General features: G+C 45.2%; 1 protein-coding gene across 3 annotated transcripts in view; it reads right to left on the reverse strand.

The window, feature by feature from the left end:
• Positions 1 to 21,515, reverse strand: part of KIF5A (kinesin family member 5A) — a 141,467-nt gene that overhangs the window by 52,206 nt on the left and 67,746 nt on the right. For all 3 annotated transcript variants that reach the window (XM_066584422.1, XM_066584423.1, XM_066584421.1), the window contains exons 6-13: positions 21,428 to 21,483; positions 14,621 to 14,708; positions 12,991 to 13,115; positions 8,146 to 8,250; positions 7,895 to 8,043; positions 6,375 to 6,523; positions 4,506 to 4,681; positions 1,325 to 1,393 (exon numbers count right to left, since the gene is read on the reverse strand). In XM_066584422.1, coding sequence (XP_066440519.1) covers positions 1,325 to 1,393; positions 4,506 to 4,681; positions 6,375 to 6,523; positions 7,895 to 8,043; positions 8,146 to 8,250; positions 12,991 to 13,115; positions 14,621 to 14,708; positions 21,428 to 21,483 — 917 coding nt within the window. The remainder of the gene's footprint in view (positions 1 to 1,324; positions 1,394 to 4,505; positions 4,682 to 6,374; positions 6,524 to 7,894; positions 8,044 to 8,145; positions 8,251 to 12,990; positions 13,116 to 14,620; positions 14,709 to 21,427; positions 21,484 to 21,515) is intronic.

A 21,515-nucleotide genomic window follows, 5' to 3' on the forward strand; every position in this document is an offset into this window, starting at 1 on the left:
GGGGTTATATTCAACGCCGATCTCTCCTTTACCCCCTACATCCAATCTCTCGCCCAAACATGTTAGCTGCACCTCAAGAACATTGTAAGAATCTACCCTTTTCTCACCATGGACACACTAAAAACGCTCACAGTTGCCCTCATCCACTCTCGGCTTGATTACTGCAACTCGCTGCTGATCCGCCTCCCCCGCACCAGACACTCCCATCTCCAATCCATCCTGAATACAGCAGCCAGGCTCATCTTCCTGTCCAGCCACTACTCGGACGCCTCTGCCCTGTGCCAGTCACTGCACTGGCTTCCCGTTAAATACAGAATACAATTCAATCTCAGCACCCTGACCAACAAAGCTCTCCATAGCACCGCGCCGCCCTGCATTGCCTCCCTCATCTTAATCCACCATCAGATTAAGCGCCCTTTAATTCGAACCTGTCATTCTTGCCTCCAAGACTTCTCCAGAGCAGCACCTGTCCTCTGCCACGCACTACCCCAAATTATCCAGGCAATCACTGACACACAAGACTTCAGGCGTGCTCTAAAAATGCACCCCTTCAGGGAGGCATACCGTATACCCCAAACCAAACCCCTCTGTACTCTGCCTGATAACATGCTCCCTGACCTACTGACTGCAATCCCTGCTAGCCGTAATCAACCATACTTCTGCAGTCATACCGATTCTGCCACCACACGGCTTATGTTTGACCATTGTCTAGATTTATAGCATCCCTCACTCTCCACCCCGCCATACCGCACACATCTCCAGGCCCTTTACCTTCTGTATCACCCCACTATTTTTAGTATGTAAGCTCGGTGGAGCAGGACCCTCACCCATACTGTCTCCATCAACTGATTACTTCGTTTAACAGTGTTTTTTGTATCTGTTCTACCCTGTTTTGCAAGCGCTGCGGAATATGTTGGCGCTGTATAAAGATTATTATTATTATTCTTTTTTGCTTTATGGAATTTGCAGTTGTCTTCAATTTTTCTTTTCAAAGATGGATAACCCCTTTCAATTAAACTACACATTATTAGTTTCTCTTTTATCTTTTTTACAACATCGGACAGCATGGAACAGCACAGTGGTTAGCACTGTTGTCTTACATCACCGGAGTCCTGAGTTCAAATCCCACCAAGGACAACATCTGTATGGAGTTTGTATGTTCTCCTGGGTTCCCTTCCGGTTTTCCCCCAAACTTCAAAAACATTCCTAATAGGTGAACTCAGACTGTGAGCCCCAATGATAAGTGATTCATAGCGCTGCGGAGTAAGTATGAGCTGTGTAATTTCCGTATTTACAGGAGAAACATCTATTTAATGAATATTACCTCTTCTTGATCCATCATTTGCTCCTTCAGTTTTTCTGCTAACTGACTCTGCTGGTTGATCTCTTCATCCTATAAACATAAAGAAAAGACAAAACCTGATTATTATTGCTCAGCTACAATTTACACTTAGGACGGCGTCACACAGCCGTGTTTGCGCAGGTATCTGCGCACGGAAAAGCTGTGCGCGCTAAACACGGAGAATAGAACCCATTGATTTCAATGTGTTTGATCTCATAAGCATGTCTTGTGCGTGTGCAGAAAAAATAGGTCCTGCTTTATTTTCCTGCCTTTTGAGCAGCAAAAGTACCATAGAAGTCTATGGCAGGTATGCAAATACTCGAGGGGAAGGGTCTGACACTGCGCAAAATGCAAGAAAAAGATGACAGCTGGACCTTATTAGACTTCAATAAACATTAAATTCTTCAGAAAGGGTGTGTGAACTGGCCTTGTGTGCACAAACGTTACAGCAATATGCGTAGACACGCACCCCACACTCCGATTATGGTCCTCTTCAAACCTCATTCATGCGTTCATACACTGCGCTGTAGCGAGCGTATTGCGCAAGCGCTCGTATGACGCCATCCTTAACCCTTTCCAATCTATTTATTTTTTCTCATCCATTCTTCCCAGCTCCAAATGAATTGGAGTTGGGGAGAATGGATGAGAAAAAAAATAAATTTTCCCTTCACCCTCCTCAACTGACAGAGTTCAGGAGGGTGCCTGCGGTCACATCATCATCGGGGGAATGCGGAAGTAATACTTTCGCATTCTTCCTTCTGCCTCCCGGCTCTGCGATCATGTGACACCTGCGGGGCAGGTAACACCGGCAGTCACATGATCGCCGGCCGTAATCTCTCTGCATTACATAGCGCTAATTGAGCGCTATGTAATGTGTAAAGGAGAAGGCAGAAAGGGTTAAAAACCCTTTCTGTCTTCTCCTCGGGGGTCCTCGATGAGGACCAGTGCAGGAGTGCATCTGCACCCGATGTGTCTGACGATCGGGTGCAGATGCACTCCTGCACTGCAGTGTCGGACCTGTCCCGACTTCGGAGCTGTGGAGGGAAATGATGATGTTGGGGCAGGCCCGACATTGGATTGGAAAGGGTTAATGCCATTTAAACAGAATGCTACTTAATAGTGAGAGCACATACATGGTGAAAGAGAGCTGAGAGCTTAGTGTTGTCCTTGCACGGAGCTCCTTAGGGCTTATTCGCACAAGCTTGTCTGCAGACAACTGACACAAAAAATAACATTCTGTTTACTTTGAATGGACTATTCTCATCTGAGTGATCGGACCAGAATAATGCATGCTGTGTGCCCCACTGACTAGTATGGGTCTACATGGTATCCGTGAGAAGTGCAGTGGACACATGGGAACACAAGGACATGTCTCAATAAGCTGTCCAGTCCTTAGAAAACAGGATTTAGCAAATGACTGGACAATTCTGTGTTCTGATTGGTCAATCACGCAACTTCCTATATTCTGATCAACATTAATTCATCTGATCGGTCAAAGTCTTCACTGCAGCTCTAACTTTAGGGTCCTTTTACACAGGATGATTGTCGGGTGCTTAAGTGCCCAACAGTAATCCAAGCGATTATCGCTTCTGTGCTTTCACACAAGAGCAATGATCGCTCATTAAAGGGGTTGTCTCGAGGAAGCAGTGAATTATTTTTTTTGCCCAGTCCCCCTAATTAAGCATACATTACTAAGCCCCCCTGTAAATGACTTTTCTAGCTGGTTTGTACTTACAGTTCCAGCGTTTCAGCAACTTATAAAAATGTTCCCAAGATGGCCGCCAGCTCTTTTCCCATTGCTTGCTGTAGCCCGACGTGCACGCTCCCGAGACGCTACCAGCTGTGTCTCCCTGACAACCAGACGCCCCGCAGCCGCCGACCGGACCCCTGGATTGAACACGGCCGACCAGTCACCCACCGCCAGGCAGCAGGTAACCGGCGCAGCCCCCCCCCCCGGCACAGCGGCAGCCCCCCCCGGCACAGCGACAGCCCCCCCCATCACAGCGGCAGCCCCCCCCCCCGGCACAGCGACAGCCCCCCCATCACAGCGACAGCCCCCCCATCGCAGCGACAGCCCCCCCCCCCCCCCCCCCGGCACAGCGACAGCCCCCCCCGGCACAGCGACAGCCCCCCCATCACAGCGACAGCCCCCCCCCCATCGCAGCGACAGCCCCCCCATCACAGCGGCAGCCCCCCCCGGAACAGCGGCAGCCCCCCCATCACAGCGACAGTCCCCCCGGCACAGCGACAGCCCCCCCATCGCAGCGACAGCCCCCCCATCACAGCGGCAGCCCCCCCCCCCCCCCCGGCGCAGCGGCAGATCCCCCGGCCCATCACTTACCTGGGCGGCAGGACGGCGGGACAGCTGGGCAGCTTCTTGGGACAGCTGGGCGGCTCTGCACCTTCCTCTAACAGAGGATGGTACAGAATGGCCGCTCCAGCGCGCTCCCGAGCAGTGATAGCTCGTCTGCGCATGCGCAGAAGAGCTGTAGCGGGGAGCACACTGAAGTGGCTCGTGCTGAAAGGAGAAGAACGGACTGCGCAAGCGCGTCTAAAAAAGCAAGCTGCCAGCGAATTTAGACGGAACCATGGAGACGAGGACGCTAGCAACGGAGCAGGTAAGTGAATAACTTCTGTATGGCTCATATTTAATGCACGATGTATATTACAAAGTGCATTAATATGGCCATACAGAAGTGTATAACCCCACTTGATTTCGCGAGACAACCCCTTTAATGGAGCGAGCCAAAGATTGTTTCCGCTCCCCGTCTGCATTCACAGTGAACAGGCAGTCACTTAGTTTACACGGGCCGATCATTGTTCGTTCATTTCAGGCACGCATAACAATCAAACAGTGCTAAGCGAATGAATTGTCATTCGTTCTTCAGTCGCTGGCAACGTTTACACTGAATGATTGTCATTCAGGTTTCTATGTTCCAGAGATAACCTGAATGATAATCGTTCTGTGCCGAATGGCCTCCTTCAGACACAAGCCCACCTTTTAGACTTATTCACTTTAAGTGAAAGCTACTGAAAGAGGTCACAAAAACTCACTAAAAAAGCAGAATATGTGATTTATTTCTTCAACTAAGACTGATAAAAAACTCAACAGAACCATAAAGAACAGTTGGCTTTTCTCTCGTTCCAACTTCTTCTTCCATACCTTGTCATCCAGCTGCTTATACATCTTACGGATCTCCTCTTCATACTTCCTTCTCTCTTCTTCGGAGATCCTGATCACAATGGAGGAGTTGTTATCATTAACCGGAGTCTCATCACAGGTCTCCGGGATAATCTGCTCCCCATCACTTAGCTGCTCCGTCTCAGGTACATTCTCTCCTGAAGGAAAAGTTAAGTCTACAGGTTTTCTTTTGCATGCGACATAATAACTACAGTACAGGAGACCGTCAGGCTATATACTCTCACGGCTTGGCACCGCGGCCACCATCTTGGCTCACCTGTTGTTCGCATTATTTCGGCAGATATTGCATCGTCCCCAGTACATAGTTCCTTCCTCCTGTCCATAGGGCATGTGTAAACACAAACCAATACTTAAACGGCCATGGCACGCTCTGCTAAACTGTCCCCAACCTATTCCCTGTCAGTCCCGGATATATTAGGCATCCTTCCCCTTAGGAAGATGCCTAAACAATTTGGTCCCACCTGCTGTGTAAACATGATCAGTTTGTGTACTCTCCTGGTTTTAGGACTCCTACTTGCTCCGGACTACTCTGACTTCTCCATCCCTGAACTCAGCTATGTTTCTTGGACTACTCTTGTCTACCAATTGCCTGCCCCCACTTGGACTGTTTAGTGTATTGCACCAGTTCTGAGAGCTTCCTGGCTCCCGTACTGAACTTACAATGACTTTAGTTAAGTTTCCTGGTTCCTGTCTTCATACCCTCAAGTGCCGCACCTTGGTCTTGTTTGGCACCAGCAAGCACATAACTGAGACAACGGCCTCATGTCCACGGGGAAAAGAAGGATTAAAATCCGCAGCGGATTTTAACTCTTCACCCGCACGCAGATCCGCACCCCATGGGGATGCATTGACTACCCGCAGGTAGATAAATACCCGCGGATGGTCAATAAAAGTGAATCATGTAGCATGAAAAAAAACGGACATGCTCCATTTAGGTGCGGGTCTCCCGCAGGCTTCTATTGAAGCCTATGGAAGCCGTCCGGGTCCGCGGGAGACCCGCGCCTGAATTACACTCACCTGCTCCAGGCGATGCAGATCTTCCTTCCTTCGCGGCCTGATCTTCCTTTTTCGTAGCCGGATCTTCTTTCTTTGGCCGGGCGGATGTGCCCGGCGCATGCGCGCGGCACGCAGCCGGCGTGCCGGGCACATCTGCCGGGCCGAAGAAAGAAGATCCGGCCGCGACGGAGAGAAGATCAAGTCGCAAAGAAGGGAAGATCCGGAGCGTGTGGAGAGGTAAGTAATTGTTATTTTAATGCCTCATGTAAGCGGGGCAGGAGGGACCCGCTACGGATTCTCCATGGTGAATCCGTAGCGGGCCTGATTTTCCCCGTGGACACGAGGCCTATATCTGCAAGTAACAGCCCCCGCAATGAAGACCAGATCCCAATTGGAGGGGTAAAGGATGAATACCGGGGTACCCCAGCAGCTTCCTCCAGATTTAGCTCAAAGCCAAATCAGTGCGTGGCAAAGCGGGTCCACAACTGTTCCCTGACATATATAGTACAATGAGGGGGTCATAGCAGTTAGTCCAAATAACAATGCTGTTCATTGCAAGTGTAAAATAACCTGTGCTTAAAGCCATAGGTTCTCACCTTAAGGTACTTGTACCCCAGGGAGAACATGGTATGTCTCTTGGGGGTCACTCGTACTGTGTTTCAGGTAGTGCTTTTAATAGGGGTAGCACAGTGTATGGTTATGCCTTGGCGGTACTTTGAATATTTTTATTTGTGTAGGGAGTATTTGACTTGGAGAACTCGAGATACGTTACTTTAAGCAACATCCCCACTGTTGGACATGTTTGAGTACTCTGCACAGTGGGTTGCCCCTTACCATTTCTCCAGCGGGCTAGTTCAGCCTCCAGCTTTTGAATGGTTTCCTTCATGTTCTTGTTCTTCTCCTTCTCCTTCTCATACTTCTTCTTCCACTGCTCTGCTGTCAGCTCCAGGTTGACGGATGCAGTGTTCTTGATGGTCTTGGCTCTACAAGCATGACAAAACGTACAATGTTCATTGTGTATTCTACGTCAACTCATATATAGATGACCTTACAAAAGGGAAAAGGTCTTGGCTAAATAAAGCTGACTCTTGCGGCGCATCGGACACAATCAGGCAGTGGAGCCGGAGTGACGTCACAACGTTGGCCCTGATGCATGTGACTGCGCCCCTGGTAAATGTGCCGTTTCATTGAGCACTGAGCGCCTTCTTGCAGCCACTGTAGAAGGTCCCTGAGGTGTCTGCCAAAAAACTCTCAGGGGGCTTAGTATATAATGTGCCCTACTTCACAACCCTGTTACAACATCTCCTGTGGTGTATGAACTGATTGACCTACAAGGACGTGCTTCCCTCAGCTAACCAATCAGCCATAAAGGAAGTGTATTTATTCTGAGCCCGCCTCTACATGGGCACCGGTTATTGTCCTGCATGAGTGTCTAAAGAAGCAGTGGACAGTTATTTGCCCTATCTCAGGTTCCCCACACTCTGGTGATATAATATATGTTCATATCGGCCCATTGTTGACATTAATTACGTCTTGGACTGATGCGTCATTGACATCCGTGAAGGGTGCCGTACTTGCACCCTGCACAAAGTGACACTGACAATTTTCTGTACAATATCACCCCATGAACTAACATAATTCATCAGCGATACGACCAGAAATAAATATATATATATTTTTTCTTCAGTAAACCTTAAATAGTGAAGACAAGAAGATAAAAGTTGCTAGTAGGGAATATGAACATTAGCATAGGAGGTTCTCCAGTTAGACCATCCTCTACGAGCCAGAACGGAGAGCTGTTACCTATGAGTGGCTCCAGCTCTGGCGAACCCATGCAGCCATGCATCACATGATCAGCCATTAATTGCAGGTATGTAATGCAAAATATTTCCTGCATTAAAAATATACAGTCAAATGCGTCTTTCCCCAGCAATAACCATAAAGGATTAGAAAAGCCAAATTTAAGTCGAACACCTAATCGCCAGGTCCGCTGCTATTTAAAATGGGGCAGTTTTTGTGACACAACTAGTGATGAGCGAGCATACTCGCTAAGGGCAATTGCTCGATCGAGCATTGCCCTTAGCGAGTACCTGCCTGCTCGGGAGCAAAGATTCGGCTGCCGGCGGCGGGCAGGGAGCTGCGGCGTAGAGAGAGGGGAGGAACGGAGGGGAGATCTCTCTCTCCCTCTCTCCCCCCTGCTGACTGCCGCAACTCACCTGTCGCCCGCGCCGGCAGCCGAACCTTTTCTCCCGAGCGGGCAGGTACTCGCTAAGGGCAATGATCGATCGAGCAGTTGTCCTTAGCGAGTATGCTCGCTCATCTCTAGACACAACCCATTTTAAAGGGATACCTACCTTTGGCCAAACATAAGAGTTGACTTGGTCTCTGCATCATTATAGCTGGATGGAGAGCAGCAGATAAACATAGTTGTCCTACAGTTTCCACCTAAGGAGTCTTGAAGGATTCGAGTCATCTTGCTGTCTCGGTAGGGAACGTAACCTTTCTACAAAAAAAAACACGGAAAAGAATAGAATTAAAACTTGTGTAGTTTGAGAAGGGAAAGGTTAACTAGAAAAAGTGAAGAACAGAGGCAGCTGTCACTTACCGCTCCTTCAGCCAGAGACGATATGACATTTCCTAAGGCAGACAGAGACTTATTTATGTTCTTGGCTTCATCCAGTACTGCGCCCTCAGCTCCAGTTTTACTGACCTACAAGAGTAAATGAGAGAACAACACACAGATTGAAAACATGGAAAATGTATTTGTGTGGGGTTACTTAAAATTCACCCAAAAAGTCAGACTTGTGGCCCAAGAGAGATTTAATGACATTAAATGGAGATTTGGCTCCATTCAAGGCTTTTCACTTCCATTTTCAATGTAATTGTTTTTAATAGGATGAAACGGAAACCATAATGGGTGATAATGGATGTTTCGGTTTCTGGTAAAGATAGCAAGGGCTCCGATTCACCCCCACCCCCCCCCGCCTCCCTCCCATGGTAAATGAGCAGCAAGCGACTGAGCCGAATTGATACCGACTGCCGGCCTTTACTCTTTACATCTTCAGAAGCAAAGAGCAGAGTAATGTAGATAAATGATTAGTGCAAGCAGAGTATTAGAAGAGGAATAATGGCCATTTTATGGAATAAGTGCATTAAAATCATGCTTGAACTGTGATTGTAAGAGAATCCGTATTAGAGGACCGTCACTGCTTCATGACCACCAAGATAGCAGAATAGAAGAATGCAAAGGGATTAATGCAAACAATAAATGACCCCAAAATGTGAGCGCGCATAAACTGCTCAGTAATGCATTCTGCAAAAAACAAGTGAAAGCGCCTCTGAGACACGAGCGGGAAGACAAATCGGGAGCTCCGGTCCTTTGTGTGCCGGCAGCCCGGGGACAGAGCTGCTTACATTAATTTCCTCTCCTTTCAAACCTGATGTCTTAAGACGGCAGCATTTTGACATAATATACTAAAAAAAGTGATGGCCTCATCTCTTCTGCATGCTCCAGAACATTCACTATTAGTAGAGCGCCCTTTAAAGGGTAAGCCGTCCTGTGTTAATGAGGACTACCAGATCTTAGACGTTCTCCATCTACAGCAGACGTCGACTATAAACGGCTATGTATTAGAATTGGTATACTAACAAGTATATGGAAACAAAGGAAATCGGGATTCAGGAAAACCACGATTAACCCTTTCCAATCCAATTTCCCTGCCACCGGCACACTCCCCCGACTCTTGTTTAGTTTGAGTGGGAAAGCGTGTTGTGATTTCCTTGGAATTACTCCACAGAAACATATAAAAATGGTGCCATGGTGATTTTATTAGCAATTTTTTGAAAATAAACGTGAGTTATGAGCGTTTCACATCGGGAAGATCATTTGTCATAATCCTGTAAATATATGTACATTGTTATTACATCCATTTATATAATAAGACTATTAATTTCTAATATCTCTAATTATATCTATCTATCTCATATCTATCTATCTATCACATATCTATCTATCTATCTATCTATCTATCTATCTATCACATATCTATCTATCTATCTCATATCTATCTATCTATCTATCACATATCTATCACATATCTATCTATCTATCTATCTCATATCTATCTATCTATCACATATCTATCACATATCTATCTATCTATCTATCTATCTATCTATCACATATCTATCTATCTCTCTATCACATATCTATCTATCTCTCTCTCTCATATCTATCTATCTATCTATCTATCAATCACATATCTATCTATCTATCTCATATCTATCTATCTATCTATCTATCTATCTATCTATCTATCTATCTATCTATCTATCTATCACATATCTATCTATCTATCTATCACATATCTATCTATCTATCTATCACATATCTATCTATCTATCACATATCTATCTATCTATCTCATATCTATCTATCTATCTATCTATCACATATCTATCTATCTATCTATCTATCTATCTATCTATCTATCTATCACATATCTATCTATCTCATATCTATCTATCTATCTATCACATATCTATCTATCACATATCTATCTATCTCATATCTATCTATCTATCTATCACATATCTATTTATCTATCTATAACATATCTATCTATTTATCTCATATCTCTCTATCACATATCTATCTATCTCACATCTATCACATATCTATCTATCTATCTATCTATCTATCTATCTATCTATCTATCTCATATCTATCTATCTATCTCATATCTATCTATGTATTTCTCTATTTATCTAATATCTATCCCATATCTATCGCATATCTATCACATATCTATCTATGTATCTCTCTCTTTATCTATCTCTCTATTTCTGTAATACAGTGCCAAACAGTGACATTCAATAACTGCATACATTGTGTATAGCATACATTTCTAACACTAAGCAAAGGAAAGCTGCGATGTCGGAGGCAGTTCTGCATATGCGAGACTGGATTAAAAAGGGTTAAAGTTAAAAAAAATATTGCCTGAAGTAACACTTTTTTTAAAAAGATTATTGCTGCAAGTCATTTCAGAAATCTATTAAACAGACGGTGTGCTCTGCATTTCCTTTACTGCTGTGTTCTGTAATCTCAGGCGTACGGCCGAATCTAATGTGAGCGCACTGTGGGAATCGATAGGTGTTCTTCCGCCTGAGATCACATTGATTTTAGTGTATTTCATAAGCTATAAATTCTAGCGGTTACAGCAATGATTGTGCAGAATAATCAGTACTGCATTCTATACGAAGCATACATTTACAAATAAGACTACGGGGATCACACATAAACGATACCGTCCAACAAAAGAAAGCATCGAAGGTTGGTCTGAAAAGCTGGACAAAAATAAGAGCAAGTCCATTACAGCTAGTATAAAAGGCAATTAAAAAATACAGTTAAAGGGGTTTTCTGGCCTTTTTCCAACTTATGACCTATCCTCTGGATAAGTTGATGAATGGGGACCCGGCGCTGGGGATCCCCATCCATCAGTTGATAGTCCGGAGGTCATCATCATCAGACAGGAAAGGAAGTGGGAACACCAGCGTCATTCCCATTGAAACCAATGAGAGCGCTGCCTCCTCTTACACTTCACGGACAGGACCAGGCATCATAGGCGCAACGCTCCCATTGCCTTCCTTGCCTGCACATGACGACGTCCGGGCCGGCTGCACTGACAGCAGTCGGGTGATCAGGTGATGGACGTATTAAACAGATCGATTCAATGGAATACAAGTGGAATACTTTCTGTTGGCGTCCATCCCCCATAGAGTACAGTGTACAAAAAAACGTACACAGGTCCATTTTGTCCCATATCAATTTTTTTGGATGTAAAAAAAAAAGTCCTGCAGGTCCGTCTTTTCACCAAGGGCCACATCAGCCTTATGGGTACCGTCAAAGGGCCGATTGTAATTGTGAGACAGTATAGCAATAGTGACGCACATATTGGCCGCAATGGTAATAGTGACCCTAGTAATATTAGGGTCCCCATAGTGGCCCCAGTAATAAGTGATCCCAGTAGTGATAGGGACCCCCATAGTGCATCATGGGATTGATGTGAAAGTGAAAGCAAAAATCTCAGAATCAAGTCAGTGTCTGATAAGCATCAGACAGGAGGATGCACTGCATGATAGTGACTTCAATATACAGAGGAGACGCCCAGAGTGTACCAGGCAATCAGATGAGAGGAGACAGCCATGAAAAAACATGTTTTCACTGGAGTGGCCCTTTAAATTAGGATGCAAGCAGGGCCATAGTGCGAATTTCACCCATGGGCCATGACCAAATTCGCCATGTAGCCCTAGCCTTGGACACACCTGCACACACATGCTGTGTCCAGTTCTTCAAGCAAGTGTCACGGCTCATCGGCCACAATGTGGAAACGGACTGGCGGCACTGTCAGTCCGAGCCACGTTATGACATTTTTTGGGTTGAATGTTTATTATCTCTTAGGGTTCCCTTGCCGTTGCTAAAGGGTCATTGGGAATCATATGTGGAGATTCCCTTAGGTGGTTTGTGTTATCCTTGGCTGGCCAATCCACTAATGAGAGGGTTTATATATTTCAGCCGCTGCTCTTAGAAGTTGCTAATTATTCAATTCTTGTTGGTGAAGTTAGTCTAGTCCTTACTTCCCTTTGTGCTGCCATTCTGATTAAGTAGCTGGTGTGTTTATTTGTATATTTGTGTTGCTTCTGCCATTACCCCTGCTGACTATAGTTGTTTTTATATGTTTATAGACATTCCCTGGTTCCACCAAGGGTCTGTGCAGGTGGCTCAGGTTCAGGGCGTGGGGCCGTCCTTGTCAGGGCGATCATCCCACTTTAAACAGGGGATTTTCCTCTTCTATGTGGGACCTACTGGTGTTTATTTGTCCTATGCGAATATTGCCTTGCGTCCGTGCTGGGCATGGTGCGTTAACGCTCAGCAAGGACATAACAGCAAGTCATTGTTCTAATGCTAGATCCAATGGTTGCACCCCCATTCAGAGGGTAATAGCTAATTGGGTACACTTGATTACTAGAGATGAGCGAGCGTACTCGGTTCGGGTGTTTTTGCACTCGAGCACCGCTTTTTCCGAGTAACTGACTACTCGGACGAAAAGATTCGGGGGGCGGCGTGGTGGAGCGGGGGGTAGCAGTGGGGAACAGGGGGTAGCGGGAGCTTCCCCCCCCCCCCCACTCCCCTCTGCAACCCCTCGCTCACCCCGGCGCCCCCCGAATCTTTTCGTCCGAGTAGTCAGTTACTCGGAAAAAGCGGTGCTCGAGTGCAAAAACACCCGAACCGAGTACGCTCGCTCATCTCTATTGATTATCTATTGGATGAAATGACATATGTCTTATTGTCACTAGAAAAGAGTTCCCAAGTCCAAGAGAAATGTTACTAAATTATCACTGATACTATAACAAGATAACAAACTACTCATTGCATGGTTATATTTCTGACCTTCTCGCTGCCAGCCAAGTCAACCAAATACAGCTTCCCGCTCAGCTTCTGCTCCGTCTCCACATTCTCCTGCTTGATATTGATGAGGAAGATGCTGTGACTGCGGGAACTGTGCTCATTCATGTCTGAAAGAGACAAATTGTGGCACGGTGATAAAACATATGAAGGTACAGGACACAGGTCATGAAAGACATCATGAGAGGAACGACCGTCCATTAACGATTTTGATTTATTTTATTCAAAGTAGAAAGCAGCATCACAAGGGGGATTGTCTTCCTTTGGATCAATATTGCAGGATAAAAGGGTGAACTGTCGAGATGATGACATACGGCTCTTTTTTTCAACCTTGCAAAATATGGTACAAATTAGTTTTTGCCCCAAAAGAGGCACAGTGTCTTATTTTCGGGGAGGGAGGGGACTTATACTCACCTGGTCCGCAGCGTCTTAGTGCCTCGCGCTGCTGGTCTCTGGCGGCGATGCAGAAGTCTGCAGTGTCCTCCATGCTGAGATATCCTTTTCTTTCTGGTGACAAGGCTTTGAATACCCCACCTCCAGCAGAGCGAGCGCCGTGATTGGATCGAGCGTCAGCCAATCACTGCCGGCCCTCGATGAGCCACTCACAGTTATTCAGTGATATCATTCACTGAATGGCTGTGAATGATTGAGCGCCGGCTCTGATTGGCTGGCGCTCGATCCAATCACAGCACTTGCTTTGCTGGAGGCGGGTTATTCAAAGCCCCGTCACTAGAAAGAAGAGGATTTCTCAGCGCAGAGGACACGGCAGCTTGCCTCAGACCATCATGAGGGCCGAGTGAATATTGATGGGTTTTTGTTTCATGTACTTTAGCTAGGGCTTATTTTTAAAGAAGGGATTATATTTCAAGCCTCCCCAAAAGCCGGGGTAGGGCATACTTTCGGGTTACATCTAACTTTTGGGGAAGAATGGTAGCAGCACTGAAATATCTATCTACTTCATATATCATATCTATCTATTTATTTAGTCAAATAAAGTGTTCGGTGCTTATATTATATAATTACACTCTACTCGGGAAAACAGTAGACATTGCAATGTCTTGATAAAACTGTACTAGCGGCAATGTAAAAGTCACCAAATTGCTATTGCAGTGTATAATAAATAGGGTGACGAAAACATGTTCTGTTTGAGCACTAGTCACTTGGGGTGTTTTTAAATGTAACGACGATCGTACAAAAAAAAAAACGTTCAAATGAGCAAAAGCGAATGATAATTTTCGGTCTAAACGCGAGCTAATAACTGAATGACAAAAGATAATGGTTCGCTTTTGGTTGGTCGCTCACTTTATGCAGGCATAAAGATCATTGGTGGCTCGTTCGCTTATTGTTCGGTTTAAACAGCGCTCGTTCGGTCCCTCTATTCGCTCATACAGGAACTGAACGTTTGTCATTTGAACAAGCCAACGATGCATTTGGCAGTCTAAAAAAGCTGCATGGGTGCGAACGAATGAGCGATGACGTCACTCACTCAATCGCTCAAACAAGAATCGGTTCATCTAAAAGGACCCTCAGATCACAAGGAACCAGCTTCTTCTTAACACACACTGCACCGCTGATAGTTCATAAAAAAACATGGAATTGTATCATCAAGACTTACTTGTGACAGCGACATGGCGGTTGGACTTCCCTTCATCAATCACATCAAGGATCTCCTCCGGGCTGGACACAAACCGCTCAGTGCAGCCCTGATGTGAAATAAAAGCAGATCAAAACTTCATTGGCTTTAAGAGTACAGTACACTGCATTGATCAATCAGCAATACACTGCATTAACCAGTACACTGCATTAATCAATCAGCAATACACTGCATTAACCAGTACACTGCATTAATCAATCAGCAATACACTGCATTAAGCAGTACACTGCATTAATCAATCAGCAATACACTGCATTAAGCAGTACACTGCATTAATCAATCAGCAATACACTGCATTAGGCAGTACACTGCATTAACCAGTCTGCAATAATACCGAGGGGGTGGGGGATACATGAAAAGCTTTACAGCATTTTATGGTGTAAAAAGGTCACACATTTTAGCATATGCCATATTTGCACTAAAATTTGCAACTTTTTAAAAACTTTCCCTAAAAAGTGTCTGGTCTTTAGGGTGCATTCAGACGATCGTATATGGGCTTGGTTTTCACGCCCAGCCGATATACGGCGTCTCTCTCTGCAAGGGGAGGAGGCTGGAACATCCGGGAGCAGTGCTCTGAGCTCCCGCCCCCTCTCTGCCTCCTCTCCACCCCCCTGCACTATTTTCAATTAGGGGAGGCGGGGCATGGGCAGAGCTAATTCCCGAAACTTAGCCTTGCCCCCGTTTCACCTCCTCTCATTGCAAATAATGCAGAGGGGCGGAGAGGGGGTGGAGAGGAGGCAGAGAGGGGGCGGGAGCTCAGAGCACTGCTCTGGCTCTTCCAGCCTCCTCCCCCTGCAGAGAGAGACGGTCATCTGAATGCGCCCTAAGGTACAAAACAGTCTGGTCCTTAAAGGGTTAAACACACTCTTGGGTTCTACCACATTAGAGACATATTACACACATCTTTAAAGCATAACAGCTGCAAAAAAGGAAGTTAATGGTCAAAAAAATATCAATACCCTAACACAGTCTCTCTGAAGTGATGGTATACAGCCCTTCCCCAAAGACCAAGGAGTGAGTGACAGAAGAGAGGCATGCAAAGTGTTATCTACTTGTATAGTGTTACTATCCTGCCTTATCTAGGCCTCCAGCAGTACAAAAGCTGTCACTCCTCATTAAATCCCTGCTGTCTCTGTCCCAGTCTACACAGCAAAGCTGACAAGTGAGCTGCAGCAAATCGGAAATGTCATTTTATTGTGTTTGCTCCAGTGACAGTAAAGAAACTCATAAGATTTCTTTCTAAAGGAAGTCAGATAAAGATGAAACACCACCAAAAATTTTAAAAAAAACTGTATATATTAACCATTTTTAAATAATATATCATTTTCAATTATACATTTCCTTGCAAGCTGATCTGCGATGCAGTGTATCGCATGGCAACGGAAAATTGCAGTCCATGGGTCCACATTTATTTTGTTAGTGCCTATTATTATATGTTCATTACACTTCTTCCACTTTTAACCCATAAGGACTAGAAGGATAATAGGGGTCCCGTCTGTTACAGCCAAGCAGGATGACATAATGGTATTAATTTAGAAAAAAGCAAAGGCATTGCTCAGTGACTCAACTATTCTCATCAATAGAATAATTTCCCATACTTAGAATGCGATCACGTAATTATCTCCGACAGTCAAGTCACTGCGCTGTTCGAGGGGCATAAACTGGAGCCATGGAGCAGCATGACTATTACCCAATTCAGAGAACATGCCGACTCTGGGAAATGACACTAAGAATTTAGCATTGTGTTTCAGTCTCAGAAGAACAGCGTGAAATCAATACTTTTTCATCATGGCTTTCAGCAAAACCCCTCTGAAACCCCGTAACCAGCCCACAGAACACTACAAGGAAGAATGGATTTTCTTCTTCCTGTAATAGGCATTTGGCACACTAACACTCGCTGGTTGCCCGCAGCACTGGTACAATCTATCTCCATGTATTGTATATAATGGAGCCATTTCTTCCTGCCATGTTCACATTATTTATGTATATTGATTTATAGTTCCATTAACACTACAGAGAGGGTAGAAATGACTTCAAATGATTTTAGTTCAGGATATAAAAGGACTAAATTAAGCATAAAATACTTTTATTTAAGAAACATGAAGCACAAATGTTCAGACATGTGAAGCCCATCTCACCGCGATGATACTAATGCATGGCTGTAACTGTATACTGATTTACTCTGGCATTGGCACTGGAGGAAGAATGGCGGAAATATATGCAGAATATATGTGCAAATACAATAGATGCAGGAGTGCTACACTGTTGGATGATCCCACGGGACTCAAAACGGTTGTGACAGGTTATCTGACTTAGAACTTAAGGCCCATTTACACGCAGCGATGATCGCTCAAAAATCGCTCAAACGACAGTTTAAATGGGTTGTCTCGCGAAAGCAAGTGGGGGTATACACTTCTGTATGGCCATATTAATGCACTTTGTAATGTACATCGTGCATTAAATATGAGCCATACAGAAGTTATTCACTTACCTGCTCCGTTGCTAGCGTCCACGTCGCCATGGATCCGTCTAATTCTGATGTCTTCTTGCTTTTTTAGACACGCTTGCGCTGTGCGGTCTTCTTCCTGGTGAATGGGGCCGCTCGTGCCGGAGAGCTGGTCCTCGTAGCTCCGCCCCGTCACGTGTGCCGATTCCAGCCAATCAGGAGGCTGGAATCGGCAATGGACCGCACAGAGCCCACGGTGCACCATGGGAGAAGACCCGCGGTGCATCGTGGGTGAAGATCCCGGCGGCCATCTTGGTGAAGGAAGAAGAAGGAAGAAGGAAGACGTCACAGAGTGGGGATTCGGGTAAGTAATAAATTTTTTTTTTTTTTAACACATCCTTTGGGGTTGTCCTGCGCCAAACGGGGGGCCTATGGAAAAAAAAACAAAAACGTTTCGGCGCGAGACAACCCCCTTTAAGTGACAGCTTTGAGTGATCATTTTGCATAAACTATTAAGTACTTACTTAGCTACTTAATAGCTTATTAGCGTGCAAATGAAGCCTTAGCTGAATGCAGTTAATAGCCCAAGGGCTCTTATCTGCATTCAGCTCCTTCGTTCTCCGAAGGGTTGAATAGCTGAAACTATGATGCATGGCGATTTTTAGGCTGGCTTGAATTTAACGATCAGCTAGCAGTGCACGAAAAGTGCACAATGGCCGCGCATGTAGATGCAACGATTATCACTCAAAAGATTGCTTTTGAGTGATTTTTGAGCGACCATGGCTCCGTGTAACTGGGCCTTCAGAAAGTGTAACCTCTACCTTGTATCCACTTATTCATCCTATTCATTGACGAAAGAATAACTAACATATCCTGTGCCAAAGTCTTAGACAGGTGTGAAAAAAACATTGACAAGTAAGGATGCCTTCAAAAACAGAAGGGTTAATAGTTTATTTTTGCCAATGACTAAAATACAATTGAATGAAAGAGAAATCTAAATCAGATCAATATTTGGTGTGACCGCCCTTTACCTTCATAACAGCATCAGTTCTTCTACGTACACTTCTACACAGAATTTGAAGTATCCCTGCAGGGAGGATGTTCTTGAAGAACGAAGCACAGATCTTCTGTGGATGTAGGATTGCTCAAATCCTTCTGTCTCTTCATGTAATCCCAGGCAGACCAGATGATGACGAGATCAGGGCTCTGTGGGGCCAAATCATCACTTCCAGGGCGCTTTGTTCTTCACTGAAGACATTTCTTAATGCCATTGGCTGTATGTTGGGGTTATTGTCCTGCTGCAGAATAAATTTGGAGCCAATCGGATGCCTCCCTGATGTTATTGCATGATAGATAGGTATCTGCCTGCATTTTTTTTGCACTGAGGACATCATTAATCTTGACCAAATCCCCAACTATATTTGCTGAAATGCAGCTCCAAACTTTTAAGGAACCTCCACCATGCTTCACTGCTGCCTGCAGACACTCATTATTGGACCGCTCTCCACCATGCTTCACTGCTGCCTGCAGACACTCATTACAGTACCGCTCTCCACCATGCTTCACTGCTGCCTGCAGACACTCATTATTGTACCGCTCTCCACCATGCTTCACTGCTGCCTGCAGACACTCATTATTGTACCACTCTCCACCATGCTTCACTGCTGCCTGCAGACACCCATTATTGTACCGCTCTCCACCATGCTTCACTGCTGCCTGCAGACACTCAATATTGTACCGCTCTCCAGACATTTGGCAAAAAAAACAGCCTTCTGTTACAGCCAAATATTTCACATTTTGACTCATCAGTCCAGGACCACCTGGTGACATTTTTCTGCAGTCCAGTTCCAATCTTTTCGTGCAAAGTTGAGTCAGCTGGCCATTTTTCTACATAGAAAGTATGGTTTTTCGGACATAATTCTTCAATGAAGATCACTTTTAACCAGACTTCTCTGAACAGTAGGTGGGTTCCTGAGTCCCACTGGTTTCTCCCAGCTCTGGGCTGATGGCACTGCTGGGCATCTTCCAATTTTGAAGGGAAGTAAGTATGATGTGTGATTCATCTGCTGCAGTAAGTTTCCTTGGCTTACCACTACGTCCACGGTTCTCAACATTGACCATTTCTTTGTGCTTCTTCAAAAGAGCTTGAACAGGCCCTCTTGAAACACCAGTCTGCTTTGAAATCTTTGCCTGGGAGAGACCCTGCTGATGCAGTACTACTACTTTGTGTCTTGTCGCTGTGCTCCGTTTTGCCATGGTGTATGACCTGTGATTTGAAACTTTCTTCCACAACCTTACCTTTGTAGCACAGTTTGGCTGTTCCGCACCCAGTGTTAAGCCTCCTACACAGCTGTTTTTGTTTCAGTTAAGGATTGTGTTTCAACCCACATATGAAAATGATGATTATTATCAACTGCCTGGTATAATTAGTAAATTGTACACCTGATGATAATCCTACAAAATCCCTGATTTTGTGGAAGTGCACCTAGAAGAATTGATGCTGTTTTAAAGGCAAAGGATGGTCACACCAGCTTTCCTTTTTTGTTAATTTACTTTTGCATTTTGTTAATTAACCAAAAAAACTAATAACACTTTTATTTTTTAAATCATTCTTGCTTTGCAGCAAAATCAATATAGAAATGGAGCAGCACTCGGGGATATTCATTAAGCCACCAACTTTATTGTGCCCAGTATGCAATAGACTTACATACTGGGCACAATAAAGTTGGTGGCTTAACAAATATCCCCGAGTGCTGCTCCATTTCTATATTGATTTTGCTGTGGACGGATCCAGGATCGGATTGTGAGCATGCAGCTTCTACCCGATACAAGGTTCCTCCCTCTTAGGGCGCCCACCCACTGGCGTTTTTTTACCTGCGTTTTGCGTTTTTCCTGCACAGGCATAGAGATAACATGTGTTCCTGTCCACTGGCGTTTTTTTTGCGTTGCGTTTTTAACATAGGAACTGTCAGTTGCATATGTGTCCTTATTTTTCTCGTAATGCACCCATGAAAGTCAATGGAAATTAATGGAAAAGCCGCGAAAACGCCGCGAAAAACGCGCGGAAAAATCGCGTTGAACGCGGCGAAAACGCTGCGTTTTTTTCCCGCGGAAAACGCAAACGCCAGTGGGTGGGCGCCCTTACACTGAGGTCTGGTGTGTGCTGTGGTCCACGGTGCTATTGTGATTCTTGCTTTGCAGCATTTTTTCCCCTACCTACCTAAAACTTTTACACAGTACTGTGTGTACTCCTTGTTCTGAAAATAATAGCTTCATATTACCAATAGAAAGAAGAACTGTTGGTGCTTGTTGGTCGCGACAGCGTCGTGGCATGGTGGCCTCAACACAGGTCAAGAGCTGTTGCCTTGTTATGCAAGACAAGGGTTAATGCTCTATGTGCAGAGACTGTCTCTCTTTGCTGCATGCTTGATTAGTCATGCCTGGGAGAAGGTTGAAGGTGTGCTTCACTAATTGCTGTGCTAGTCCTCAAGTCTGGAGTAGCTTTATATTCTTACGCCTCCTTGTGCTCAGTGCTGCTTATTCAGCTACATAGAGGAGTAGTTTTGATTGGAGCTCCTCTGTGCTGGGTGTGCTGCTACTTCCAGATAAGTTGTTGTGGTTCACTTTTCAGTTGTATTTTCTGTTTTCATTTCTGTATTGCTTTGCTGTTCAGTTCGTCGCTCCAGGGGCCTCTATAGAGACAATCAGGGTCCAGGAAGAAGACCGTGGGTCCGCCTCTATCGAGACGATGACTCCGCTTCTAGGCAGGGACCCTTCACCCCCCCTGTTAGGTTAGGGCCAGGCTTCCTTCTCCCTGGAGTGGTGCTACTGTTCAGCATAGCATGGTGGGCATCTCTTTGCAGCAGTGTGTACGTTCTCTATCTCCGTGCTAAGCGTAGTACTCTTGTGTCGCACGGGCTTCACATACTAGTTTTCATACTCCTGTTGTGGTGTGCACTGTTCTACAGTACATAGTAGTATTCAACTGCGGTGGTTGTGAACGTCACCCTCTGTCCGTGCGAGCGTGGTGTTTGTGTTCCGCACGGACGTGACAAGAACTTTTCAGATACGAAACACCTTTTTCTTACGCTGGCCATTCAAAACATATTCCAGCTGGCCCTGACTTTTGAATCACCCGCTGAATTACTGAAGACATTCGTAAATCTCCAGCTTACACAAGACCCCCCCTTTGTCCACTATGTATTTGTACTATAAGGTATGAACCTTTGTCTTATGATATATAATTTGGCTGCAAGTATGATTAACTCAGCAGTCAAACAGGAAAACCAGAGAAAGAATAAAAATGGAATGTCCGCTCTCACCTTGACAAATGGAACGCGGTTCTTGTCTTCATGCACGGAGAGGTTGGTTTTACTCACTGGAAAAGGAAGGAGATTGAATTGATTTTCA

This window comes from Eleutherodactylus coqui, chromosome 1, assembly GCF_035609145.1.
Source record: "Eleutherodactylus coqui strain aEleCoq1 chromosome 1, aEleCoq1.hap1, whole genome shotgun sequence".
NCBI classification, from domain to species: Eukaryota; Metazoa; Chordata; class Amphibia; order Anura; family Eleutherodactylidae; genus Eleutherodactylus; species Eleutherodactylus coqui.